At 35.4% G+C, this 22,863-nt stretch overlaps 1 protein-coding gene across 1 annotated transcript; it reads right to left on the bottom strand.

Moving 5' to 3' along the window:
* Positions 1-1,960: 1,960 nt before the first annotated feature.
* LOC120635836 (maestro heat-like repeat-containing protein family member 1) lies at positions 1,961-21,105 on the bottom strand. The gene is made up of 12 exons (XM_039907019.1): positions 20,982-21,105; positions 20,707-20,884; positions 19,144-19,315; positions 17,970-18,159; positions 14,579-17,417; positions 11,974-12,127; positions 10,102-10,362; positions 9,271-9,485; positions 8,245-8,442; positions 7,405-7,687; positions 6,269-6,506; positions 1,961-4,965 (listed from the first exon to the last, which is right to left on the bottom strand). Exons 1-12 carry the CDS (start codon positions 21,010-21,012, stop codon positions 4,778-4,780), a joined length of 4,947 nt encoding a protein of 1,648 aa, XP_039762953.1. The 5' UTR covers positions 21,013-21,105; the 3' UTR covers positions 1,961-4,777.
* Between the last annotated feature and the right edge of the window lie 1,758 nt (positions 21,106-22,863).

Genomic DNA, 22,863 nt, shown 5'->3' with positions numbered 1-22,863 from the left:
TTACATACACACCAATATAATTTGTGAGGCACGCATTTGTTTGTATAAATATTATAATAACTACTTTACATTTTAAAAACTGTATGTACCTACATTCTTGTGAATAAAAAAAAAAAAAAAAAAAAAAATTATTACTTTATAAGGTACGCGTCGCGTAGCGTAAGTACTATGCGCGTGTTGGTCTTTTATCTCTAATAAATAAACTAATCCTAGATGGTTTAAAAAAAAAAAAAAAAAAAAAAAAAAAACAGGGTATGTATAAAGCCGGTACGTGGCATAAAATGGAAAAATTCCCCTCCAATACGACTTATGTAAAATAATTTGGGTATGCAGTGCTTTTGTGCATATATGAAATGCACGCGACTGCATGACAGTACTATATATAGCTGCAAGCAGTGGTAACATATTAAATCAACGACTGCAAGTGATCAAATGAGTGTGGCAGTCTATGCAAATATTCGGTGTATTTGTCTCCTTAGATGTGTGTCAGAAGACCGACTAGTTGCATTCAAGTATATTCAGGGGTACCAATGAGGTGGGAGGATTTTATAGATGAGGATTTCTATTTTACATTGTATCCTCCCGAGGATGCTCCGGTGTCGGAGCGAAACGTGCGTAACATTGCCGAAGATCTTAAGCATCCTTCAGCATTATTTCGTAATTCGGTTGTGTAATGTATAGTATATATAATTCATATACTACGGCAACGCACACATTGCCATCTAGCCCCAAAGTAAGCGTAGCTTGTGTTATGGGTACTGAGATGACTGATGAATATTTTGTATATATAATATTCATAAATACTTATAATATAAATAATTACTTATACGTATAAACAACCAGACACTGAAAAACATTCTCATCACACAAACATTTTCCAGCTGTGGGAATAGAACCCACGGCCTTTGACTCAGAAAGCAGGGGTTGAATATATATGGTTATAATAATAATTGACGGACCAAGCAGATGGCGCACCTGATGGTAAGTGGAAAGCCATCGCCTTAACAGTGCAACACTACACAGGGCATGCGAGGAGCACGTTCTGCAATATGCCGCCCTGTTTCCATCAATTTGAGTCGTAGGTTTAGCCTCATGTGTCTGTAACTACAGCGGCAACCACGCCGTTCAGAACGGAACACAGCATTGCAACAATGCTTAGCGACAGAAATAAGCATGGCGATAGTACTGCCCCGGATGAGCTCTGACACAAAAAACTACTGCTAAAAATATGCTGTGGAGTATAGGAAAGAAGCAGGCGTTTCTTTGCGGAAATCCATAATATATTATGAAAATTAAGCTTAGTTTGCTATACTCCGCGAAAAGCAGGAGAATCTGTGTGGTGTAATTTATAATTTCACCAATCCTTATAATCCACACCAAACAGATCTTCGGCAATGTAGCCTCTACACACGTTTAGCTCCGTAGAAAGATTGAAGAAAACACATTAGGTAGGTACTATAACTTTGCCCGATCCGGTGGACTCCTCAAGACCTAGGAATCTGCAGTCGAACATGCTCGCGACACAGCCTCGTATACGTTTTATGCGTAGAATAAAGCAAATATAGACGAGTAAACCTTATATACGCCGCATTCGGCCAATGGGTCGCATAACAAAAGGAAGTGTGGTTCCACCTTTAAATTATCGAAAATTCTCACGAGACACAGATCATGATTCAAGCAATCACCTGCCCTTAAATGTTTTTCCTTAACACTAATCAACTTTCTAACAAACATAATTATATCGTTATCTTTTTTATCGCAGTCTTCTTAATATAAGTTTATAGAATAATATACGAAAAATTTGGTCGGAGTAGCCTTAGCACGCGATTGGTTCGCTCGCAATAGAGTCGTTTGCGAGTATTGAACTCTGTAACGTCAAAGTAAAATGGACTTAATGTCACTCGCTTTAGATTCGCAAATCCTGTACTAGTGGTTTCTGTTTTACAAAGGTTTTACTTATAAAAGCCGGAGCTTAAGAATTGTAGGTTCATTTGAGCTTTAACTCTTTCCAAATAAGATCCAATTTACTCCGATGTTAAAGTATTTCCATACTCGAAAACGACTCTTCGATTGCGACCGAACAAATCTTGTACTCCCAGCGCCTCGGAGAGCACGTAAAGCTGTCGGTCCCAGTTATTATCACATAACTGTGGTAATGGTCGTTGAAGCCCACCAACCGACATTGAAGCAGCGTGGTGGGTCTATGCTCTAAAACCGTGCCTTCTATTAGAGACCAGACCTGTGCCCATCAGTGGGACGTTAATAGGCTACGGATGATGATGATGATGATGATGATGATGAAATATTGCACTAAGACTGAAATGAAATATTGCCAACTGGCCGCGATCAGCCGTCTATTACACAGTAAAAATGTACAGTTCTAAAGCAAAACGACTTCATTAATAATTACAGATTACATTTCTTAGACCTATGCCCAATAATATTAATAAAAAAACTATCGATAAGGGCCTACACACGCCATCGAGTAAATTGGATCGTTTGTCATTATGTGATATTACACATTGGCCAGTGGACTTGAAGGTGTGTAAGCCTGCTATTTGAAATTGCAAAAATATTTTTTTATTTCATTCAAATTACATCTCTAAGAATTTATCAATAAACAGCGATTAAAAATCTAACTAGAAACATGACTAATTGAATTTTTATAATTAATTTCTATTAAATACTTTATTAATATATAAGGCAATGTTACAGTGGTTGAGGTTGGTCTAAACTTTGTAATATTTTAACGCATGTGCAAAACTTTTTCGCCATTTCCACGTTTTTTTAATAAGGCCCTGCTCGTGTAGTATAGACACACCATAACATGTATAATGTATATATTTAATAATAAAAAGGTAACTTATCTATATATATATATATATATATATAAGGAAGTTGTGTTAGTTACACCATTTATAACTCGAGAACGGCTGGACCAATTTTATGATATTTGATTTTTTGGTTTTCTCATAGTCCGGAATACGATAATCTTATCTCTTTAAACGAGCAATTATTATATATATATATATAATTGGAATCTCTGAATCGGCTCCAACGATTTTCATGAAATTTAGTACACGGGGGTTTCGGGGGTGATAGATCTAGAGCTAGGATTCATTTTTAAAAAATGTCATTTTATTCGTGTTTTCCGGTAATAACCGATTTGGTGCAGACGAAGTTGCAGGGGTCAGCTAGTGAGTATTAAAATATTACATTCATCAAAAGAAAGATTCGCGGTACGAAGTTCGCCGTGACAGCTAGTTTATTATAAAAACTAAATAAAATACATGCCTAACGCTGGTGTATTGACGTCTTTACAATATCGAGATATAAATGAATTATAGTTAATGTTTAGTAAATACATTTTCTGGGGACTTTTCAATCGCTAGATAATCTAACTATAGCATATATTAGACAGATATCACATACAGCAAATGTCAAATTTATTCCACAGTCAAAGTTTAATAATTTTTGAAAACTTAACTAAATGACGAATTATATTAAATAAAAATATAATAAATTGGTCAATATAATACCAAGATAAGTAATGAGCCAACATATTTGGATTTACATTCATAATTTCATATCAAATAATTTCAACAATAATACAGAATAAATTGAAAAAAAAATTAAATTCCATCATCAATCGCTTTAATTTTCTGAAAAACAAACATCAAAACAATATAAGATTTTAACAATCGTAGTCTATACTATGACATAAGAATCGATTTTCACTGCGACTTTACAATGGAATGTTACTCCTTTTAGGTCACATAAAACTACAATCTACCTATTACATACTTTGCATGTATACATAATTACATGCCTTCTGACTCTGACTGCATTATAACTGCACGCCAACTGCAAATTTGCAGTTTGGTTGCAGTTTTTGTGCGGTTGGCATAACTGCATCAAAAATGCAAACCGACTAAGTCCGCACGTCAGCGTGCAGTTCTATCGACTGTACGATAGCTGCATTTTGTTATGCAGTTGAAACGCTCGCAATGGAAGAGTGGTTTTGTCAAACTAAAATGGACTTAGCTATACTCGTTATAGAGTCGTAAAACCTGTGTATCCAGTTGTGTCGAAAATTAAGTTAAAGAATTCCATTCAAATTTGAGCTTTAATTCTATGCAGATAAAATACATTTTATTTGGATGTTCAAGTGTTTTTAAACTCGAAAACGATTCCTCAATTGCGAACAAGTATATCTTATTTTAAGGTCACTGCAACTGTATTGAAAGGATAGATAAGCGGATCGCTATAGCAATTATTATGCAGTCTGTGTGTGTAGACACTTACGTCATAAAAAAATAAACATTATCGAATTTAACAAATCGTCCAAAATTGGAAAAATAACTCATCAATTTCATTAAAAACTTTTCAACTTTTCGATTTCTCATTTAGACCTAGCTATTCGAATGCATTCCGCATGGTAGACACTTACGTCATAAAAAAACCATTATCGAATATAACAAATCGTCAAAACTCACGGTTGCGGGTAATAATTGTTAAGTTTTACTCACCAACTTTTGACTTTAATTGTACATAAGTAAAGATTAAAACTTTTCGATTTGTCATAAGACGTAAATTCTTTTGTTTCCTTAAAAGGTTTATTAAAGTCAGATCCCTTTTGGTTATACGGACACTAAGGATCGGATTAAAAGTTTTTTAGTTTCCTCAGTCGGTTAATTTGAGCCAGGTCCCTTTTGGTGATCCGGACAAGGTAGCTGCCGTCGTCCATAGCAATCATCCTCATCGTATTCCGTCCCGGTCATCCGTCCATCGCGGACACAAGACATATGTTCGCGAGAGCCATCGCTGCGTTTTGACGCACTTGTGCGCTCGGCTCTTTGATGAGCGTTAGGAGACGTGTGCGCGCACTGCGAGTTATGTCGGGGTCCAGTTCGGTGTCTTCGGGATATTTTTCTCTTATACGGTAAAGTTCTGAGTATAGAACACCTGTAAGAAATAAAATAGTTGGATGCAAGCGCGACAAGTTTCCACGCGGTATAACATTAAAACACAAAAGATAAGTACAATTAATTAGATATCCGGCTTAGCAAGTCAGCCGCACTTTTTGTAGGGCTTTATTACAAGATTAGCTTGCCAGCAATCAAAGAGTCGTTTTCGTTTATTAAACTCGGTAGCGTCAAAGTAAAATGGACCTAATTTCAATCTCTTTAGAGTCGCAAATTCTATACTTCTGATTTTGTTATACGAACGTTCTGTCAAAAGCCCGAGCTTTGATCTTTAACAAAATGCAGGTAAGATCCATTTTACTCCCATGTTCAAGTATTTGAATACTGGAAAACGACTACTCGATTGCAAGCGTCAGCGATCAGCAAGAAAAAGTTGTACCTACTAAGACTACGGGCACGCACTTCTAACTTCTCTAAGTTATGTGAGTTTTGAATTAATTAAATATCACGCGCTGTGACGATGAAGGAAAACATCGTGAACACGGAAACCTGCGTGCCTTCGATTTCTACATAATGTTCTCAAAAGCGTGTGAAGTCCACCAAACCGCACTTGGTCTGTGCGGTGTTAGAAGAAAAGTGAGAGGTGCGTGCTGGTGGTGTGAGGTGCTGGGATTCGAAACAGAAGTCGAGCTTCTACCCAATCCGCTAAAAATTGACGGCCGATTGGCGCAGTAAGCAGCGACCTTGCTTTCTGAGTCCTATGTCTGGGTGTTTCTATGTATATTCTAAGTATTAATGTATATCCCTACTAATATTATAAATGTCAATGTAAGTTTGTTTGTTAGGCTTTCACGCAAAAACTACTAAACCGATCCTCATGAAACTTTGTACACATATTCTTGGAAGTGTTAGAAGTAATATAGGATACTTTTTTATCCCGACATTAAGCTGGGTCCCTTTGGGAGAGGGGATGAGTGTTTTATGATTTTACACCATAACTCCGACAAATTATAACCGATTTAAATAATTATTGTTGTACTATAGAGGTTATAATGTGTGTTTAATTTTGCCCAAACTGTGGTTGGAGATAGAGGATAGAACTCCTTAGCGGACAGCAGCAAACCCGTCATTTAAGGCTTAGCTATACTACATACTTTAAATTTAATGCCACATCAAAAAACAAAATCAAATGCAGACGAAGTCGCGGGCAACAGCTATTTATTCATAAAAATATTCATCAGTCATCTTAGTACCCATAACACAAGCTACGCTTATTTGGGGCTAGATGGCGGTGTGTGTATTGTCGTAATATATTTATTTATTATTTATTTAAACATACTTACCCAACAGTAAAGCGGCGTGCGGTTTGATCTCGTCCCTCGCACAATGCAGGTAGTTAACGGCGCTGTGCAAACACTTCACCACGCAACTTGGCATCTCGTCCGCCAGCTGACGTATCAACGCCCAGAGGAACTCGTCCAGATATAGCCGGCCTTCGTCCACGAGATGAGTTTGGACGAAATCATTCGACTTTTTAACGTTGAACGTTTTGAAAACGCGGCGGAGAGTGAACTTGGAGGCCTGGAAATTTTATTGACACGGCAATTTTCAAACTTCTTTCTCCTATATTGTGAAAGTTTTTAAATAAAATACGATAAGAATATAGTTGTTTTTATGGGTTTATTCAATTATTATTGTCAAATTATTATTTTGTTAAAAACGTAATATTTCATACGAGCAACTTAACATTAACCTTATGCAAATAAGGTAAATGTTAATGATTCTCTTCTTTCTTTGATTATTTGTTAAAATGTTCAACAAATAATCAAAGACGTGAATAATCAGAGAGTGAAATATTCTTATTCAAATAACTATTAAATTAGTCAAGTTCAAATAAATAAATAATTTAGTAATTAAAGTCGAGATTTATTAATGAAAATGATACATATTTATTAAAAATTGTCATTCACAATAAACAGAACGATTAAACGATTAAAAAACACGTTATTACGGATAATTAGCTTATTCACGAACAGAAAATAGTCTTGGACACGTAGTGACACACTTCGAAGATAAATGCGTTTTTTATTTTTATTCATAAATTAATTGAACTATAGTAAATAATAAGTATTAAACACATACGAAAGAGTCAGAATACAGTCACGTCGCTAAAATAGATAGCATTTTTTTTTTAATGTTTGACTGCACTAAGTCGTGTTCTTTATTGCCTTTTCCAAATACAATACCGAATATATTAATGTCCCTCGGTGCAAGGTTGCCACTCTTAAAAATTAATTCAGAGACGTAGCTGTCTCCGTAAAATAAACGTCTACTGTGAGCGTAATGATTCTCTTGTTTTCCTAGCCTTTTGTGAATTTTTTACCCTTCAACCCTTAATTTAGGTCTCCCCATTATTATTGACATGGGGCACGCTGCGCCACTGACAATTATGTACTCGAAAATAACTTTATAAACTTACCCTAACAACAGCGGAACTGTTATCGCACAAGTGCAGCAAAAAACAAGGCAGGGATCCAACAGCCTGCTCGACCAAGGCATCAGACTTGACCATCCCGACTATGATACCAAAAAGCCTTATAGAATTCTCTCTCAGTAGCGCACAATCGGTGTTCATGAATGGACGTATCTTTTGTGAGATCGACACGAGTTCGCGATCGAATTCTTTATCTATTTTATCTGTCTCAGTGAGTAGGCGGCTTAGTCCGTGGATTGCAGCTAGAGGCACGTTGTCTATTGGTGACCTGATGTGAAAAAAAGCCGTATTGGTGATTTTATCATTTTCATTAGTGTTTTTATATGCCTTTTATATCAGTTTTATGGCGACTGCAGCCAGAAATGGAAGTAAAACATTTCGAGGAAACATGCACACCTGAGAGTTTTACATAATGTTCAAGAATAACAGAATTAGAAAATATTGTAGAAGGATGCATATTTATTTCATAAGTAAACAATTAAATCAAAAGAAGCAAATTATTTTTTCATGACTTGACATACTTATGACAACCCTATTGAAGATAAAAGACCGACACGCACATAGTACCTACGCTACGCGACGCGTACCTAATAAAGTCTATCACTTTGTTAGTCACATGATTTTAATTTAGCATGCGATGTTAGCGCTGTATTATATAGGTGTTTGATATATTTCAGTATATACTATGGCAGTGAAATACTGAAAAATATTGGATTTTCGGTTTCACAGATAAGTCTCAGAGACATTACACAATGTTAATCAAAGCCTTTTAAGTATTATTTCGGTTTTTATTTACACGTTGTATATGATTCAGTTCATACTCACTGAGTTTTCTGAGCATCGATTCCTTGGCTAAGCGCAGCCAACGCGGCTGGCAAGGCTTGGGCGCGGTGTTGGTCCTTCAGCTGACCAACGTTGGCCGCGCCTCGAAGACAGGCCGCCCTCACGCGTGGATCTTCGTCCTTCCAACCAGTATTAAGGGTAGCTAATACCGATTCTACAAGGACTGGATTATCATTGCACCTGTGATAAGAAAATTAAAAAAGCAATTAGATACCAACTGTTTTAACGGTGAACGCAGACATCGTGAGGAAACTTCCATGCCTGACAGTTCTCCATAATGTTGTCATAGGTTTTGTGAAGTCTAACAATCCGCACTTGGCTAGCGTAGTGGACCACGGCCTAAACCCTGTAGTGGACCGGTAATGTGTGGATAATGTTGATACTTGACCTAATAAGGATTTGTAATTGGTTAAATAATTTTGTGGCCGATATTGATATATATTAGTAGTGCACAAAATGTCGGGATAAAAGGTATAATCGCCCATTTTTGTTTTAAGAATTTAAGTATCTTAAGTATCATCTAAAGTTTAGTCCATAACAATTATTTAAGTATCTGTCTATGAACTGTTGCACAAGACTTTGTCATGTGTGAAAGGACACTCCAATCCCCAAAATAACATATGTTTGCAACAACACCCCAGTCCTCAGCATAACTCATTTGTCATTTGGATTAGGTACTCCTGCGGATTGTCTTGGATTAGGTGTTCCGGCGGATTGTTTTGATTAGGTGTTCCTACGGATTGTTTTGGATTAGATATTCCTGCGGATAGTTTTGGATTAGGGCGTTCTACGGATTTTTTTGGATTAGGTATTCATGCTGATTGTTTTGGATGAGTTAGTTCTACAGATTGTTTTGAATTATGTATTGCTGCGAATTGTTTTGAAATAGGCATTCCTGCGGTGGTTTTGGATAAGATATTTTTGTCTATTTCTAGATATGTCCTCAAATCTGGAAATCACAAATATAGCCTTCTCCAGTGAGTTATTTACCTAGATTAGTCCACTTACCTATAATTTAGTAAGTCCGCCAATAATGCAAGGGAAGCACATCTTTGTGGCGGCAGAGCAGAGCGTGAGTATTGGCCCAATCGTCCCACAAGCTTTGCCAACTGTCCTGGACATGAACGTGATAGAGCTCCGCCCAATATTGGCGCCAACTCTAGCAGTGTGGCCGAACAGTCCCCGTGTTCTATCGTCAGACATAATGAACACGCTTCTTTCACCTGAAGAGGAATTTTTGTTGATGAATTTGTCAGTCTCTAAATCTCTTTGCATTCAAGGCTGCAGTTTTCTTAGGACAGTAAACACATTTGCACTTTATTTTATTGGAAACCAAGAAAGATTATGTTCTTTCCTTAAGTATTTAACCATATCATACATACATATTTATAGTTAATCATAACTATTATCTAGCTGATTACGAAAAAGTGTTTCGGTTTTTAACCATCTCCGGAATACATGTATTTGAGGATTCTTAAATTGAAAAAAAGGCAATAAAGTTCTACCCGCAGAAATTACGTGCGGAATTTTAAACAATCTTATTCGATGAGTGATAACAGCAATAAAAACGATCGACAAAGTTATTTTTATGAATTTTAAATCTATTAACCGCTCTCGATTTGTTTCTTTAAATATAAATGGAATACCTTGTATTTAAATAAAAATTTGTTTATGTATTATTTTATCTATTGTAATTGAGTATTTATTATGTATAAAAATAAATTGAGTATTAAAATTACGGTAATAATATAAAATAGCAACAAAACTAATCTTAAAATATATAAATTATGGTAGTAGAATAAATAGCTGTTTAGTTTTCTTATTTTTATTTTATATTACCTTGTAACAATCAGCCCTTTCCAAAAACGAATTGAAAGTGTTAATAGTTATTTTCGCCGGCGACAATTTAAACGCCTCGCGGTTAGGAATGAAGCCGAATCTCTCCTGCCCCTTGTTCGAGGGCACGGAGTAAGCCGGAGCCTCGGCTTCTATGTAGCACGCGACAGTCGTGTATAGTACAGCGAATAGATCCGCGAACTTGGCCAGACATATTGTTCGCATCGTTTCCTCTTGCAGCATTTCTCCTAATGCACTGATTAGCTGTGAGAGTCAAAAATTTTGCACATCAAAATTCAAGGCCAAATCAAGAAATCTATGAAGCGCCTTATCTAAGTAGTTGTAGAGATTTTTGGGACAGAGCTCGCCCGGAGAAGTCCTACCACATGCTTATTTCTGCCAATAAGAAGCACTGTCGCAATTCTGTGTTCCGGTCTGAAGGCCGATTTTTGGGACAGAGCTCGCCCGGAGAAGTCCTACCACATGCTTATTTCTGCCAATAAGAAGCACTGTCGCAATTCTGTGTTCCGGTCTGAAGGCCGATTTTTGGGACAGAGCTCGCCCGGAGAAGTCCTACCACATGCTTATTTCTGCCAATAAGAAGCACTGTCGCAATTCTGTGTTCCGGTCTGAAGGCCGATTTTTGGGACAGAGCTCGCCCGGAGAAGTCCTACCACATGCTTATTTCTGCCAATAAGAAGCACTGTCGCAATTCTGTGTTCCGTTCTGAAGGCCGTGGTTGCCGGTGTAGTTACAAGCACGTGAGGCTTAGCACCTCAGGTTGACACAGGGAAACACTTCACAGTGTTTCTTGCATTACCTCGGAAGCGATGCTTTGTTTATAAGCGATGGTTTTCCACCAATGGTGATCCATCAATTAATAATTATAAAAGATAAACGGCTAATCAGAATACAGTTGTCACCACCCCTCCTCTTTCTACGGGTGTCGTACGAGGCGACTAAGGGAGTAGAACGGAAGACGGGCAGCAGTGTTCATCGGTGCTAATACTACCATCTATTGCGATCATTTACCCGTCTGCCCACCGCCAAACGGCCCCACGGGGATAGGTCTTCAGTCCAGCAGATCGCTATAGGCTCTTGATGATTGAGAAATTTGGGTTAAAACACATATGCCATTGTACATATGCCATCTTAAAACTAAAGCTACGAGACTCAAAACCATGGTATATCAAAACACATTAGTTTGATATATTTTTAAATCGCTAGGTTGAAATAATGAAAACTCTTAACGTATAATATCGTTAAAAGGGTCAAAACGTTTCTTAATTATGATCGTTCGAGTATAAGAATTTACTTAAGTTAGTGACGACCCGATTACACTTAAATGTGTGTAAAGGAAATTGCAACTTTGCTTATAGGTTTACCTAAAAATTCATACCCTAAGATATCATAAGTAAGTAACATAACAGTTCAACTTATCAATAAATCTAAACTATACGAGTTGCTCTGCTAAACTTTGTCTACGGCCGAATCTCATTGCAAGAAAATTTGTCCTGCTTCCAAAATTTGGAGAATGTGTGCATTTATTTATTTAGTAACTATTTAAGGAAAACAAACAGTACTATTACACATAAGAGTTATGCCGTATTATTTTATATTATAAACAGATGAAGATTCCACGAATTAGTACGAAGATAAGAAATTAAAAAAAAACAAAATATTTAAAGAGCTCATAATACTTATTTTTCCAAATATTTTCCTGAAAGTGCCAATTTTGACCTGAAAAATGTCCGTCTCACTATATTTGTTGTTAAAGTTATTACACGAGATAAAAAGTTATTTGCCCAATACCTTATCTTCCATATAGTGCAAAATCAATATTACTTAGAAGAAGTTTTAAATTGAATAACTTACAGTTAAAGGCTGTAACGCCGCTATGTGGTTTTCCGTGATGTGGTACGGGTCCTCGTATAATTCAATGGATGTCATCAGTCGTAGGAAGTTATCGAGTATAGCCGATGAAAGGCTCTCATCACGAGCTAAGTATCGCCAACTGGCTAAGACACATCTGAAATGATGGAGTAAGTGATCACTCCTTGTAGCGCGAGATTTAACGCTTAATTGGGGCGTAAATAGGATATGAAATGCTCCTATTTCACTGCGTTTAGGCACGGATTTCAGAAAAATCATCTCTTTACTCGTAACTGTTTTATATATTTTTTTAAATTTTATTAGTTTTTTTACGTATACTTGGAGGAATTATCAATTTTATTTATTTTAAAATGCATATCAAATATTCGGAACCAGCGGCCTCTGCGCTTTAACCAATTAAGCTACGGCTCTCCTACCGTCGATGCCAGTTGCCACAATCAATATATACCTTTTACATCAGTCTTATAGCGACTGTAGCGCCATCTAGTAGAAAACATTACAGTTACGATCTACTTTGTATCGATCTTTATTTATTCTTATGTTTTATGAACTCTTGTGCAAAATTTCGATAATTTGGAGGCCAAGAATTTAAGCTCTGTGTCGTATGATTTAACGACACAGCGCGACACTTTGTGTTCCTTGCCCCGCGAATTTTGGCTATTTATAGGCGATGATTTATAATTTTTTTTTTTTATTTATTTATTCAATTACAAGTCCATTACAATGTCATATAGATTACATAATTATTCTATTTTGCAAAAAGAATGTCGAATCTAATGTTGACATTTGAAATGGAACCCTGTGAGGGCGCTGTAACCAGATTGAGAGGCGGACTTATTATTGTCAATATTAAATATTCTCATTCAGGAAGTCATTTATTTTATAATAAGCTTTCTCCAGCAAGTAATGTTTTAAGGACTTTGTAAATAAGTTTATACTCTCTTTTTCTTTTATATGTTCCGGGATTTTGTTGTAAATTTTGGTGCACATGGTGTTTTAATATTTTTTATAATACGAACGTATTTTTTTTGTAGTACAAAAAGTTGATGTACCTCTGTACTATTTCCCCATAATAGGATATCGTAGCTTAGCCAGGCATTTGCATACGCGAAGTAGGCTAACAGTGTCGCTTCTGTGTTCGTTGATTTTTTTAGCTCTCTCAATGCGTATGTGAATCGAGACAGTTTAGTTTTATTTTTTTGTATATGATGTTTCCAATTTGTATTACAATCTATGTCAATACCGAGAAGGGTGAATGAGTCGACACATTCTAGGACAATATCATTGTATCAGAAGTTTATAGTTAAGGCTGCTTTTTGATATGGTCTGAATTGCATTATTTTAGTTTTATGAAATTTTATTTCTAAGTTATGGTCTCTTAGCCAACTGTAAAAATTATTTAAAATATTAAATAATTTAGACTCTAAGCCCTCGATGTTTTTGCATGTGGTTTGTATTGATATGTCATCGGCAAACAATACCCATGGGTCCTGTAGGATCTTCGGGAGATCATTGATGTACAGTAGGGATAGGAGGCATCCGAGTACACTTCCCTGTGGGATTGAGTTGTTTATATATTCTACTTCAGATATAATATTTTTTACTTCACCTGATTTGAAGTCATAATGTGTAATTTCTATGTATTGTTTTCGGTTGCACAAATACGATTTACGCCATTTATGTGCAGATCCACGAATACCTAGATCGTATAATTTATTTAAAAGTATATTGTATTGTACTTTATCGTACGCCTTAGTCATGTCTAGCAATATACCTATCGCGTATTCTTTGTTATTTAGTGTGTTAAGTATTTGGTTGATGTACTTGTACGTAGAGAGTGTAGTTGATCTGTTTTTCCTAAATCCGTTTTGGCAGTCGTCAAATATGTTATATTTTTCACAAAGGTCGTAGTCGATTATACATAGCTTTCTCAAATACTTTGAATACTGAAGGTAATAGTGCGATTGGTCGATAGTTGCTTGGGTCGGTTTTTGTATTTTTTTTATGAATAGGTTTAATTAATGATATTTTAAGAAGGACTGGAAATTCGCCTTCAGAAAATGATTGGTTAATTAGTTTTGTCAGGGGTAAAGATAGTTCGTCGCTGCATTTTTTTAATAGCAAGGTTGGAAGCTCGTCTATGCCGTAGCTTTTTTAGTTTTTTAGGTTCCGTATGATTAGGTACACCTCTCGCTTGTCCACCGGCCGCAGGAACATACTGTTCGGTTTGGCATTGAGTACTGGACCATCAGATCTCCCTAAGTCCGTCAATTATTGTTAATTAAAAAAAAAACAGTTGTTCGTGGTAAAAAATATTAGTGGAATTGATAAATTATTTTTGTAATTTTTCTGCAGTATCTAATTTAGAGGAGAACTTTACACTTAAAACAATTTAAGTAGGTGCCCACTTTCGTGTACACAAATCTCTAAACTAAAAAGACAGTTTGATAAGTAGCGCTATCACTTTCAAAATGTTGCCGATAGAAAAGGATAGTGCTATTCGTGGACGTGCCAATTTAGTTTAGGTTGAAGATTTATGTACAACAGAATTGGAACCAATGTGACCCTATGTAATATGTATACTTACGGCCTCAAAGGAATCTTCTGCGCTAATAAAACAGCAGTGACAGCATTAGAGTGATGCCTCGTGAGTGACGTCAGAGGCCTCATGAGCCGAACACGAGCTTCATCATTAACTTCATCCATCGTCAGCAACAACACTTCCACAATTCTCTCTATACTCTGAAACAGATCCTGCCCTTTCTTTACGATGAAGGCATCTAGAAGCGAACTGATCCCAACACTTCTGAATTCCTGGTTGTCATAACCTTGTAACAAACTTTCGATAAACTGCATAGTGTGCAAATGAGGTATTTTCGGCGAAATTGTATCACACAATTTCGTACAATAATCACTTATCATGTTCAAATCATTGGTTAGTATATTGTTCTGCAAATGGGATAGATTTGCCATACATTCATCATCAGGTTCTATAGTATGACCTTCGTACAAGTCTTGTATTTGAATAATCAGTTTGATACAATCGACAGTGCTTAATCGTACAGGAAAGTTTGTATCAGCAACTCCAGGGGCGAAAACTCCAAGCAGATATCCCATTTGACCAAATTTACTTGGTGTTTCGTAATTTAATTTCACATTCTTCATATAAGCGTCAAATACCACTTGCACGATTAACATGGCAGCTGTCCGAATCTCGTCGTTCTCGTGACGAATCCATTCGAATAACAAAGTCACTATATCGTCTATCGTACTTAAACAGGTCGATTGGATAATTAACTCCCTTATTAATTCGTGCAAGAGGCTCAAAGAGTCATTTAGTGTCTTAGCTAGTAAATCGTTCTTATATTCATTTCGCTCGATTTCGTATTTTCTTTTGAAAGATGAAAGTTCACCGAATATACTATTAAACAGAACTCTTAATATCGTATTTCTTTCTTCAGGCAATATCCCCTTTTGTAGTTTCGTTAATGCTTTTGAAGCTTTAACTATAATTGGATACAATTCAACATTGCGTTTTTCAAGGTTATTATTATATATCTGTTCTAAAACTGCATTCAGTAATTGCCAACGGTTTCTCAAAGTCACATTGTGATGCGAAGCTGGGTATAACGCTTTACCAATCTCGTAAAGTGTTGTGACGCTAGCCTTGCACAAGTCAAAAGGTGGATTTGTTTTCAGTATTTCGAAAAGAATCGATGTAACATTGTCTCCTAATCTAGCAAGAACGTGTACATCAAGACAGTCACGTGCTACTTTTCCATAACAGGTTATAACTGCGTACTTAACAACACCCAATTCGGCTTCTGTTTTTGATGATCTAGATGATAAAAAGTTAAGCAACTTATTTCCACGTCTTCCTTCATTTTCTTTATAAGTTGCATCGATCTCATTCAAGACAAATTCGCCATGCTCTCTCGATGCAATACCTACAGCTTTACTAACATAATCGACACTTTCCATTGGAATTGATTTGAGAGCGAATAATATAATCTTGAGAACGGATTCAATGATTGCTGCATTAGTCATGTGGCAGGACAGAATTGCTAAATATTGCAAAGATACTCCTTTTATCATAGGTGGCTGTTTTTTGGTGAGAACTTGTTGAGATATCAATGTTGATATCGTTTCCACCCATTTATTGCTGTTGACCTGTTCTACAGCGGAAACTAAAAGATCCAAAAGCATTCCATGCCACTGCTCTTTCGATTCATTCTTCTCTACGAATTTCAACAATCTCTGAATTTCTATGGTCCAAGAATTTTTCAAATTCTTATGCACATCACCAGAAAATTCTTCCAGAAATATGAGCAAATTTTTGTTGATATCAGGCTGGTCGGGATCGACTATATAGGTTAAACATCGGATGAAAACTAAATCTGGCGAGCATTGGAAGTCATTTGCCTTATCAGACTGTTCATCGGCGATAACATCTGAATTATTTTGCAATAAAGAAGTTAAACAGTGACACACTGTGGACATGGAATTAGTGAAGTCATCTACAGTTAGAGCAGTTAGTAACAAGTTCCTTAATTGAGTCCGTACACTTGTAACTGTATTGCACATCAGAATAAGTGAACTTTTACAAGTGTCGTGCAAGTCCATGATTTCGGCTTTAGATACATTCGGCGGTCCTTCGTAACTGCAATGTTTTATTATAAACTCCACCATGGAAAAATCTTCTGGAGCCATAATACAATTTCTATAAACAAGGCCGACTATAGCTTTAACTAGGAGCTTTTTCATTTTGATACCTTGCTCCATTGTTGTCATTACCTTCAAAATGGATACGAATTTTGGAGCAAAATTTTCAATAAACGTCTGAGATGATGTTGTTAAATGGGTCAAGATTATTACAGCCTTCATTCTTTCTTTCTCTTGATTGTTTTTGCAGTGGTGTAGCAAATTCTCAACTGTTTGATCTGGGAACTGTCCTGCCATATGGTCAAAACATCGTAGAACCTCAAAATGATTTTTAACAGTGTGCGGTTGGTCGTAATCTGGCTCCAAAAGAACTAGATTAAACATTACACTATTGATTGCATTTATGACACTTTCGTTTAGTGTAAGCTTCGGATTTAGAGGCGAAGGTGACAGAAGGTAGGATATGCACTGACTAATGCAGTAGAAATTTATTATTGGCTTGCGATATAATGATAGTAGTGATAATACAAACTTATTTACTGTCTCGTTAAATTGTCTTTCTGGTATAAGTCTGGTAATAGGACCTAACGCTTCAAGTACTGATTCTGATACTTTAGCTTCATGCGAGGGTAGCCATTGGTTGTATAGCACGTCGAAGACTATTGAAAATTCCGTTACAAAATTTTCCTTAATTGACGTTATGTTATCATTTTCAACGTTGTCGCCTATTTGTTCAGATACTGCGACTGCGAAATGACCAAATGCTGAAAAGAAAAATAGATTATTTTTATGAAAATGTTTAAATTACAGTGATTTTTCTGACTTTGGTAGATAAGTTTTAAAAATAGTTTTTTTCTCTCTATTTATGAATATCCTTGTTTGGAAAAGGGTGGTCATCAAGTTTGTTTATGATTAAGTAAGATCAAATTACCACTGAATTCTAAAAACAAAACAATGCCGAGAAGTTATCTTTCCATATTTGTACAGGCAAAAGAAACGAGAAAAAATGTATTTGGCCAGTATCTATATATTTGCGATAAGACCAAGTGTGAAGAATAATAAGTTAAATAAGCAATAGTGTTGATTCTGTTGTATAAAGATTTCTAAACGAAACTAAATTGATAGCTCGAAAGGTCCTTTTCCACAGGGATTATTCTGAAAGATGGTCATTTTAGACTTGTCAATCACCTTGACTGGAGCATAACTTAACACCTCATGGTAAGTTATGATGCAGTCAAGATGTTAGCGGGCTACCCTGTTTAGGGACGTCTAAAAATTAGTGTACAACAGAAGTAGCATCCATTATTGTGACATACCATAAGCAAACGCTTGTTTTACTCCATCTGGTTTGACAAGTGGAAGCAATGGTAGCATTTTGCACAGGATCTCCTTGACGTGTGGCACCACTGCGTGAGTGTTGACCGCGGATAATGTACCCAGCGTGTGTGCGATAGTATAGTGCGGCAACGACGCTGGAGTCATTTGATTGATGAGCGAGCGAAGTACCTAGGCAAGACCACAGTCTAAATAACCTGGACTGTGTGAGTGACAGACATTAGAAATAAAACATTATGAAAGTGATTTTTTTGTCTTGCTACAGCCCTGAGTGTGTATTGACCAAGTAGCTGGTAAATAGTAAATGTAGTGCGAAAACGACGCTGGAGCCATTTGATTGGTAAGCTAGCAAAGTACCTACACACATGATCAGTCCATTAACTGTGTGTTAAAGTAGCATGCCCAGTGTTTGTGCAATATAAGTTGCATCAGATAAAGGCAAACAAACAGCGGGTGAATTAACTATGAAGAAAATTATAAATTTCTTTGATCTGTGTATTTACAAACAGTGTAGGTGATGTCAACACTTCCCTTTTAATGCCTAAACATCTACTTGAGATGGAGTCAATTTGACTGTTTCTTCCACTGATACTTTTATCCACTTTCCTTTCCAATCATCAGAGATAATTATTGGTTAATCACGCTGGCTGTCATTCTATGCTGCGTGTACCGGTATGTGGCCTCCATTAAAGAAGAATGTCTATCCCAACAGCCATTGGATCTATGCTAATGCATGCGGTTATGCTGATGACTTTGGGTCTCCTATTTCCTCATTATAGATATAGTCCCTAACAGAAGCACAGAACATAGCTATAACATATATATATATAACTCCATAGTGGATGAACCAAATTGTAAGTGTCCACATTTTGTTTAACAATTAGAATAGACAAAAACAATGTAAATAGCCATTTTGGATACAAATAGGGAGTCAGTGTGGTGTGAAACATTTCACATGACTGTCCAAATATGAACTGGGGGCTTACTTCTCTTTCTTAAAGCAGTATTATTTCAACAAAAAACTTTATAAGACATATAGGATGTTTAAATATATTTCAGAAATATAACCTCAACACTATCAAAATATTACTTCTTTAAGCCAGAGTAGTAAGACCCCTGATTTGTCAAGAATTTTTGTTTTCATAGAATACATACCAGATCCAGGTACTCATGGCTTATAGCAACAAGTACAGCTGAAGCACCCATCTGTACAATGGGTTCGTAGGATGGATTCTCTGTCATTGCACGCAGCATTGCATTTACCAGCTCCCCTGCTACCTTCTGATCTAACTTCTTCACTTGATTCACACATGTCTGTTCTAAGACTCTATAATGCAGAAAATATTAAGTAATTTATTTATTTCTACTTTCTAGTACAAAATCAGTGTCACAAATTTTTATTCTTATTAATTTTGTAATATTCTTAAAGGCTTAAATTTAATTTACAAATAGGTACTGATAACAATCATTATTTTAAATTCTTTAAATTTATCTCTTTAAGAATCTATTTGACCTATTTTGTATAATATTAGACGCACATATTCCTCTGTATGAATGTAAAAATGTTTAACTACAAATGAGCCTTAACCTGCTATTGCACCTGATGCTAACTTGTAGCATTTATAGCAGCTGTTCACCATAAATGTATCAAATATATAAATATACTATGACAATACACACATGGCCGTCTAGCCAGAATGTTATCATAGCTTATGTTATGGGTACCATGATTATTGATGAATATCTTTATGAATAATATTCACAAATAAATAAATAAATAATAAATAAATATACGACAATACACGAATCGCCATCTAGCCCCAAAGGCAGCGTAGCTTGTGTTATGGGTACTAAGATAGCTGATGAATATTTTTTTATGAATATAATACACATAAATACTTACAATATACAGATAAACACCCAGACACTGAAAAACATTCATGTTCATCACACAAACATTTTCCAGTTGTGGGAATCGAACCCACGACCTTGGACTCAGAAAGCAGGGTCGCTGCCAACTGTGCCACTCGGCCGTCTTTCCAGTTTTGATAATCAAACCCACAGTTTTAGATTTGGAAAGCAGGGTCATTGCCTGCTGCACCAATCGGTCAATATAGCCAAAGAATTATATAAGGTGCAGCCCTTTAATTTATAAGTAACTGGCTAAATTTTTTGGTTGTGCAATGATTAGAAAAAAGAAAGATGATTGATGATTTATTTTCTTACAACAATACACACATTGCCAGCTAGCTAGTCCCAAAGTAAGCATAGCTTGTGTTATGGGTACTAGAGATAACTGATGAATTAATATTATAAGTATTTTATGTATATGAATTATATACATAAATACTTATAATATAAAATTGTCTCCAGCCTATTTGTCTCAATGCTAGGCAAAAGCCTCTTCTCTCATGAGAGAAAAGATTTAAAGTATAGACCCACCACACTGCTCTTATGCAGGTTGGTGGGCTGACCCAATAGTGAAAGACATTCATAATAAGGTTAAATCAGTGTTGATGAATTCCATCAAATTCTATTAAACAATAATAATCTAAATAAAACAATGACTCAAGAAATTAAATAAACAACACAAGTTTCTTTAAGATAATGAGCGGTTTTAAGCTAAATATGAACTATTACCATATTTACATAGGTGTGCAACATATAAATACCACTTAATGAATACCATGTAAGTTTTTAAACACACGGAATACGTACTTTACAATATTGCCCAGCTGCGTCACGTTAGATTTGACCGTGTTCCGGTAGAACTCGCAAAATATTTCGATCACTTCATTTGGATGCACATTGGCTATCTTGGTCAGGGATTTAATTACAACGTTGTTTACAGTGTTATCGCTGTCGCCTATAGCGTTAATTAACACTGTCACCGTATCTGCGAAACCATAAATTCAATAAATAAAATCATAATAAACCAAACCAATACCTATTGTACACGGTGAATATGGTGTAAAAAGTAATAATTAAAATACCTTTCAAACAGTCTGATTTCACCGACGACATTTCCTCAGCTGCATGGAAGTCGATTTATGCTAATTACAATATTATTTTTAACAAATTATTCACTTTCGTAAAACAATGACAGGTACAGATTACTGGCACAACATAAGTGAATTTACTTCTGCTGTTAACGTCACTGTCAAAGTCAAAACCATAGACAATTGGCAGCTGCTCTTTTGACAGCAGCCAAATAAAAGCGACTGGAGTCTATTGGCTAAAATTGGTAATTTATGCAATTGTATCAATAATTTAGCAAATTATAAAACTTTTGCAATCTTGGTCTTAGCGTGTGATCTTGTCAAAAAAAAGTTTGTCTATGGTACTGAAACGCATATGCAAACCAGCATTTTATGAGCAATTTGAAAACATTTGAAAAGTTTTGGGTTAAAACTACTTTACCAATTAACCAATAATTAGTGAATTAGTTTTTAACCAAAACTTCTGGATTCTCATTTTCAGCAGTGCAGTAGTAAATTATCTAAAGATTCTGCAATCCCTGCAGAATTCTCTTCATAACTAATAGAATAGATCAGTTGCAGTTTAATATTTTCTATGAAATAGCTTTCTTCTTGCAAACAAAAATTTGTGTTTAAAGTTTCGTTCAAACTCCTAAATTTGTGATTGTAAACAATGCAATTTGGGCTAAAAGTACTACCCCACTTTACTGACATGAATGCAGGCCGTTATTTAACACATTTTTATTAGCAATAATAAATCATCGTGTATCCTAATGTCAGACTAATCCTAATAAGAAAGCTTATATTTTCCTCAATGTTTGTATTGCTGAAAATTATTATCAAAATATGTCTAGTAGTAAGCTAGTTTAACGATATTTATTGCATGCGGTGTTTACCTGTAAGTAGATTTACATTTTGTCTTCATACAGTATAAGCTAGTTTAAATTGTTTTTTTGAAATGTAAAGCTGTTGGTAAACCAAATAAAGAAAAAAAAATATATTAATTCCTTAATATTAAAATATTGCATTGACTATTTGAATAAAATTATTTTTCACAAATAATTATAAGTGTTTTAGTAATACGCTAACAAATCCTAAGGTAGCCACATAACTTTCAAGGTCAAGATATGTTCAATTGACACATTAAAATTAAGCGAATTCTGTCGTGGAAATTAAAAAAAATAGGAATAAAAATATTTATGTTTTAAATAATTGTATTTACTATTTTTATAATCATAAAGTATTTGTGAGAAAAACAATGGTCATTACTCATTTTAAAAACAATTAGTAGATATAAACAGTTCACTTACTCGCAATAGACATTAATTAGTGACTACATATCGTCCACGAAAGTGTGCCTTTTATGTTATTGTTTTAAGTATATTCTTTTATAATATGATTTCTAAGCAAATTTTGGACCTACGCATATATAAATTTAAACAATGTGTTAAAACAGATTTATTTCAGTTAGGTCACTAGACAGTTGATGAAGTTTTTAAAGACAAGGTTTCTGGTTGTTCATCTCTCACAAGGAAGAAAAATGATTTTTGAATTGTAAATTGTTTGTGCTAGAAATAAGCAACTGCTGTGTTTCTTGCTGGCTTCTTCTTGATATAATCTGCCTTTTGAAACCGTGGTATTGTAACTAAAAACAGACAGACTTGCCGTTTCAAAAGTCCTTAAAGAGTAAGCCTACTTGGAATACTGAAATGAATATGAATGATAATTCTCGGTTGCTAAAAAAATATACGATTGGTAGACAACGGTAGTGTAATAATTTGTTATTTTTTTAAATTTAAAGCCGTAGAAGCCTTAGTAGAGTCACTACAAACATATATTTAACTTATCAAAAGTGCTTAAATCAGGCCTACTTGCTTGAAATCAATGAATTTTGAAT

This window comes from Pararge aegeria, chromosome 3, assembly GCF_905163445.1.
Source record: "Pararge aegeria chromosome 3, ilParAegt1.1, whole genome shotgun sequence".
Taxonomy (NCBI): domain Eukaryota; kingdom Metazoa; phylum Arthropoda; class Insecta; order Lepidoptera; family Nymphalidae; genus Pararge; species Pararge aegeria.
Note: the sequence above shows the minus strand (reverse complement) of the source record. Positions and strands in the feature narration are given on the sequence as shown.